This window comes from Muscardinus avellanarius (assembly GCF_963383645.1).
Source record: "Muscardinus avellanarius genome assembly, chromosome: 1".
NCBI lineage: Eukaryota > Metazoa > Chordata > Mammalia > Rodentia > Gliridae > Muscardinus > Muscardinus avellanarius.
The window spans coordinates 68,020,992-68,028,171 of NC_137786.1; the positions used below are offsets into that span (position 1 = coordinate 68,020,992).

General features: G+C 43.4%; 1 protein-coding gene across 1 annotated transcript in view; it reads right to left on the reverse strand.

The window, feature by feature from the left end:
• Positions 1 to 6,854, reverse strand: part of ACOT12 (acyl-CoA thioesterase 12) — a gene marked incomplete at both ends in the record, with an annotated part of 48,054 nt that extends 41,200 nt beyond the window's left edge. Inside the window, one exon of the mRNA XM_080708974.1 lies at positions 6,725 to 6,854. Coding sequence (XP_080565100.1) covers positions 6,725 to 6,854 — 130 coding nt within the window. The remainder of the gene's footprint in view (positions 1 to 6,724) is intronic.
• Between the last annotated feature and the right edge of the window lie 326 nt (positions 6,855 to 7,180).

The following is a 7,180-nucleotide window of genomic DNA, read 5'->3' on the forward strand; positions in this document are numbered from 1 at the left end:
TAGTCCATTAAAATCCTAGCAGATTGCATTGGCTTTTTAAGAATTTCTAACTTCATTTTCATTTTAGTGACTTCACTACTGGTGCCACATTATGAAAAAGACAAAGAAATTATCCTGAATTTTTATTCTTTGCATGTAGCAGATTACTATAGCTGCAGTATATATTCATCAACAGAGAGGCGAGAAAATACTCTAACGGGCAACTCTTTAACACATTTCCCACCTTCAGAGTTGGAGGGAGGATGTGAATATGGAAGTATTAGACTCTAGAAACGCTCAAGGTAGGCTCAGTTTAATTTGATGCATCAAATATTTGTTAATTCAGGCTGATTTCTAGACATCAAGCTAAATATGTCTCACTTCTTAACCAGTCTACTGGTTAGAGATCCAATGTCCTTTTCCAACTCGAGTTTTCCTGATAACTACTGATCTTTTCAAATATATGCTGTATAAAACATTGACTAAAGAATTCCTGATATTCATGTCTGTTGCCTGACATGAAAGAATGGTATGTTGAGTTTGCTAATAGTCTTTTTATAAAGTTTTATTGTGTACACCAACATAAATTGCCAATTTGGAATGGTTTAGGTAACTAAAATGCAGAAATTTTATCACATTTACTGGTCTCTACTGAGTGTCTGTAGCACTAAGATTGTCTGAGGGGTCAAGAAGAAACACAGCATAGTAACCGTTCCCACTTACTAAGCATTTATTATTGACCAGGCAGGCACTGAGCTAAGTATTTATGCCCAGCACTGTTTTTAGTTCCATTGTATAAATTAAAACATTTAAGCTTAGAAAAATCAAGCACACTGTTTTAAGTACTAGTTTTTACTATTAAAAGCAAAGGTAACTCTCAGAAAAGAGTATGGTAGACCAGAGTATACACTGCTAAAGAAATACTTGCCTGATCATGGGCCCCAACAGACATAGTTGATACTATAGGTTTTTCAGGAGCAAATACAATGGAAGAAAAGAGAAAAATATGGGGACCACGGCAGGGACAACACCTGTGCATGTGAGTGTATATGATTCATTTTCTTTTTGCAAGTCTGATGATACGGACTCAGTAGGACCAGCTGGTTCTGGCTCTTGACTTTGATTGTCCTTCATCATCTAAAATTTAAATAAATAAAAGTGGAAAATCCCTAGAGCTCTTTCTGATTTCCTTGGGAAACTCAGAAGCAGACTAGCCAAGTGATTGTAATTTAGGTCTGGTGATCGACAAAAAAGAGTGATAATCTTCATTCATTTATTTCTTTTTCTTTTTTTGTGGTACTGGGGTTCCTGGAAACCCTTCTACCTCCGGGCTACACTCCCAGACCTATTTTTTATACTTTTTTATTTGGAAACATGATCTCTTAAGCAAGAGCAGCTGGCTTCAAACCTGTGCAATCCTCCTGTCTCTGCCTCCCAAGCGTGGGGAGTACAAGTGTGCGCCCCCATGCCTGGCTCATTCATTCATTTCTACACCTAATATTGACTGAATGCCTGTGTTATGCCAGCATCTCTAGGAAAAGTGGGAAATATAAAACAGCCATCATCCCTGTTCTCATGGAGTCTAGTAGGAGAGCTAGACATTAATTAAATGGATGCATAGTAACAAAATGTGATTGCTCTGAAGAAAACATGGATTTATGAGACTCTGTGTAATTGAGGAAACAGACTAACATGGAGAGTCAGGGGAGGCTCCCAGGTTGAGGGGATGCTTGAGCTAAGACCCAAGGGATGAGACGGTGTGAGATATATGGGGCACAGTGGAAAGGAGAGATTTAACATGGAGGCAGCAGTGAATAAAGGTAAAAGATTTTAGAGCTCTACATCTCAGGCTTTCTCTTTTATGGAAACTTCCTCTTTGTATTCCATTAGATGTGTTTTCCTTTGGCTTTGATTTTTTTTTTATACTGAGGAATAACCCAGGAGCATTCTACTTCTAAGCTACACACCCAAGCCCTTTTTGATTTTTATTTTTAAATGGGGTTTTACTAAGTTGCTGAAGGCCTTACTAAGTTGCTGAGACTGGCCTTGAATCTGTTATTCTCCTGATAGTCTCAGGATCCCAAGTACTGGGATTACAGGTGTGTGTCCATTGGCTCTTTAAACTAGCAAGCCTATGCATTTCTCATTAGAAATTTAGCTACGTGCAAATCGAAGTTTTCCTTCAAGCTTAAAGTCATTAAAAATGACAATAATACATAAAGAAACAAAAACTCCACAAACAGCAGCTATAACAGAAAATTAGAAAAAGTCAGCCAGTACTATTTTCTTCTTCCAAGTGTTGATGTCTAAGTGTTCCAAGCCTATTTGTTCATTTTTCAGTTGTCTTAAGTCTTTTCCCCCCTTTTATAGTAATGGGGCTTGAACCCAGAGACATTCTACCTCCAAGCTACACTCCCAGCCATATTTAATTAATTAATTAATTAATTTAATTAATTTTTTTCTATGTGTGGTACTAGAGATGGAACCTAGGAGCATTCTACCCCCAGCCCTCTTTTTTTTTTAATTTATTTTTTATTTGAAACAGGGACTCACTACATTGCTGAGGGCCTAGGTTGCCGAGGCTGGCTGTGAACCTGCGATCTTCTCAGTCTCCTAAGAACTGGGATTACAAGCATGTGCCTTCATGCCAGGCTAAATCATTTTTATTTAACATTTTGCCACAATCTATATTCTATAATTGCTATCTACAGGAAAGTTTTCCCTGGAGGAAGAAACCTTATAGTGCTGGGCAAAGAAAACCACAGGAAGAAGATGGATTGAACATATGACATGATTAGATTAGCATCTTCAAACTTACTTCCGATACAGTGTGGAGAGGAGAACGGAATAGATGAAAACCAGTTTGGGTACCACTGTCAAAGCCCACCGCAGGATGACAGTAGCTTGGACCATGTGGGCTCAGTGGTGGAAGAGCAAAGGGGTCAGATTCCAAAGGTTCCTTTAGGAGGTGACATTGATAGAGCTTGGTTCATGGACTGAATATAGGAAGAGGAAGCAGGGTGGAGGTTATCAAGGATGACTCAGATTTTGGGGGAAGAGGGTGAGCATGACTGGGTATTGAATCCAGGGTCATGCTGCTTTTGAGCTACATCCTTATCCCTTTTAGTTTTCGGTTTGAAACAGGGTTTCTCTGGGTTGCTGAGATCCTTCACTACATTGCTGAAGCTGTCCTCGAACCTGTGACCCTCCTGTCTCCACCTCCCAAGTAGTGGGATTATAGGTATGTACCACCATGTTCAACTCAACTCTGAGATTTTGATTTGCACAATTAGATAAGTCAGATGGCACTCCCAAGACTGAACTCTTGAAAAGATTCACAAAGTGGCGCACGCTTGTAATCCCCATGCTTGGGAGGCAGAGACAGGAGGATCACCCTGTTTCCAAATAAAAATATAAAAATAGGTCTGGGAGTGTAGCCCAGAGTTAGAAGGGCTTCCAGGAATCCCAGCACAACCAAAAAAAAAAAAAAAGATTCACAAATAATGTAGAGAATTGGGTTTGATTATTTGTGGGTTTGAGATATTTAAGTGTTTCAAGGATAAATTTATGCCTCTGCCTGGAAGGACCAAAAGAACAAGGGTACCTCTGACATATATGAGGTCCAAGGCCAGAATGATAGTGAAGGTATTTTTCTTTATACCATGGGAAGACATTTGGAATCTAGTAGTGCCTTGGTGTATTGGCTGTGACCATTATTTATCGTTGTAATATATCTAAACAAAAGTGCTGCCTAAAAACTCTGTTTTTGTATTGGTCCCCAGATTTCCATAGAGGTGTGAGTGTGTGTTACTAGAGCTTGAACCCAGGACATTCTACCTCCAAGATATACTGCCAATCCTTTCATAACTTTTTATTTTTTAAGCAGAGTCTTGCTAGTTGTTGAGAGTCTTGCTAAGTTGCTGAGGCTGCTTTTAAATCTGCAATCCTCCTGTCTCAATCTCTCAAGTACTGAGTTTACATGCATGTGCTACCATGCCTGACTCACACGCATGTGCTACCATGCCTGCCTCCCATGGAGTATTCAATAAGGGCATTATCTATGTTTCCCAAAGCAACTTTACAATAAAGATTCCCTTAATATCACTAGTTATTATATTATTAGCAGTAATACAACTACTAAGGTACAGAGTAATTTATTGTCCACTGGCTATTTCTATCCTCCAAATTTCTAAAAATGCCAAACCATAGCAATTCTTAGGACAACTGCCAGAGAGCCATTGTCTCTCCGTTATAGAACAGAGGAACTAAACAAAGTAACTTTAAAAATCAATAGTCACATCATGCATCCAGTTGCCTTGGAAATAAGCATCATTATTATTAGCAACTTTAATGGTTTCTATACTTGTTCCTTTTTCCTACATATGGATTAACTTCATATTCATATTTCCACTATTATGTTATTATAACCACACTCAAATCCTGTTAAAAACTGTTAAGACAGAAACCAAACAGATTAGCAAACAGAAAACAAACAAACAGATTGGCTTCAAATACATAACTGAATTTTGCAGGTGGTTAAGGCACTGGGGATTAGGAACTCTATTATACTCATTGAGGAAAGCAGGGTTCCATAATCATCTAGCTTTGTCTTTGCCCTGAGTAAATTAAGCGTACTGGGACACAGGTTTAAAGCCCCTCCCACCTCTAATAGCATATCCCACCAGGTATTACTATAAAGTACAAATTTCCTGTTTTTTAATGTCCTATGTAAAGTGTGGCCTCTTTTTGAATATGAGATTTCAAACTGTAGCTCCATCCATCCATCCATTCACCTACCCATCCATGCCACCAGGAGGCCTTTAGCTTAAGACACCCTGTTTCCAAATAAAAATATAAAAAGTAGGTCTGGGAGTATAGCCAGGAGGTAGAAGGGTTTCCAGGAACCTCAGTACCACCACCAAAAAAAAAAAAAAAAAAGAAAAGAAAAGAAAAGACAGAAAATAATTAGATTAGATTATGTTAAGTGGTATGAAGGAAGCTGGACAGGGTGTTGAGTAAAAGTGACACCAAGGTGCAGATGTGAACAGAAGGGCAGGAGAGTCTTCTGAGGAAATGACATTTCAGCCAAGATGTAACCCATGGACAGGGCCCAAGCAGAGAGGGGCAGGTGCAAAGGTCCTGAGCAGAGAGAGCTGGGCATGTCAGGGGAAATATCCGAAAGCTGAGCATGTGAACAGAGAGGAATGTTACAAACTGGAGGGCGACTGGGCCTGCGCATGAGGCCCTGGCTATGGTACAATGTTTGCACAATGTTATATTTTTCATCATGTGAATGTCCTTTGATGGGTCACCCTATCAATTACCATCACTCCCTGACATCCTAAACTGGACTCAGACACATCTCACATTGCGGTTACCTAGCTGGTCCTGCAGAGAATGCAAGTTTCCAACTCCAAGCAGTGTCTATGAAGAGTGGTAAAGGGGTGGGTTTTACTTCAAGGGTGACGGATGACCCTGAGAGGGTCTAAGCTGGGAAGTGGTGTGATGTGGTGTGTGTGTGTGTGTGTGTGTGTGTGTGTGTGTGTGTGTGGTGTTAAAATCAGTGCAGCCTCTGCGCAGAGAACAGATCCCAGGAAGGCACATGGAGAAAGGGAAGTGAGGCATGGTGGCACAGATTGTTTCACTGATCTGAAGATGGAAGAAGTCAGCAAAAGCATAGGCGATCCACTTCTCAAAAACACTTTCCCATCTGGCTTTTCAGCTGGAACATCATTTACATTGTAACCCGCAGGCTTCCAAAGCAGAGCCACCATCCCTAGACCAAGTGCAGGTCAGGTTCTCAGTGTTCTGGAAGAACGCCCCAGGTCAAGACGCTTTTCATAGTAACACTAAGAGGTTGCCTTTGTCTGCTTGGACCATAACAAAATACCCTAGACTGAGTGGCTTAAACCTTAGAAGTGTAGGCTACAAAGTCCACGCCTGCCAACGTGGTTCCTGGCAAGCGCCCTCACGCCAGCCTCTAGCTGTGGCCTCACATGACAGAGAGACCAAGTTATCTGCTTCTGAGCTTTAAGGACACTAATCTACCCGATGACCTCATGTAACCCCAATCACGTCCTTACTCCAACACAGCCATCCTGGGGGTAAGAGCTTCCGCGGTGGATTCGGGGAGGGCGTCATTTCAGTCCATGGCACCTGTGTTGCTGCACTTACTGCATCCTCTCACAGAAGTGCATTGGACTTTTGTAGGACTACGGAAGAGTAGGGTAGCTACACACCCAGTCCAGAAGCAGACTTAAGAAACAAGCAATCTTCTACTACCGCAGACTTGCAAATGCTCTGTGAAAGTGTAAGCTATTACCACTCTCCTAAGTACACATTCCATACTGTTGAAAATCTAGTCTTTTTTTCCCAATAGAAATACACTCACACGCAATGCAATATTTTTAAATGGACGAACTCCTTAGAATTTTGAACACACTAAATCTGGATAGAAGTAGCTTTCATACACGAAAGCTCCAGGAATCCTCTGTTTCATGGAATGTAGGAGCCTAAAACCAAAACGCCTGAGACCCACCGGTCTGAGTCACTGTGACCCATCTTGTGACCCATCACCTGCACAGGCCGCACAGGAGGCATGGCCCAACTCCAGCTCCCGCCACCCCGCAGGACTGCAGGCCAGCCCAGCCGGGCCGCCGCTTTCAGACACCCCTGCGGTCTAGAGCCCCTCGGCTGCCATCGCGGACACCGGCCTGGCCCCGCGCACCCCGCCGGGCCGCCCTACCCGCCAGGCAGGCGGCCGTGTCGATCCACTTGAGCAGCTGCCCGGCGCTCAGCTCGCCGCGGGCGTTGGCGTGCACCGGCTGGATGGCCTGGCTCATGAGCACCTCGCCGGGCGCCGCCAGCAGCTCCATGTCCAGGCTGCGAGAGCGGAGCCCGGAGCCCAGGGCGCCCGGCCATCCCGTCCTTACCCCCACCCCACCCCGGGCCCGCCCCGCTCCAAAGGGCACCGCCCGCCCGGCTTCAAGCCAGCCAGGTGCAGGGGAGGTGAGAGTTCAGGTGTCTGCCCGCCCGCAGTGTCATCCCCGGGGCGAAGGAGGATGCTCTGCTGTGTGTGTGTGTGTGGTGTCCGGGAAAAATCCAGGGAGCCACCCGATCTCCTGGGTTAAAGGAATGAGAACGAGAGCTTTACTCTCTTCACCACGGATAGAATGAAAGCCAAGATAGATGGAGCGCAGGG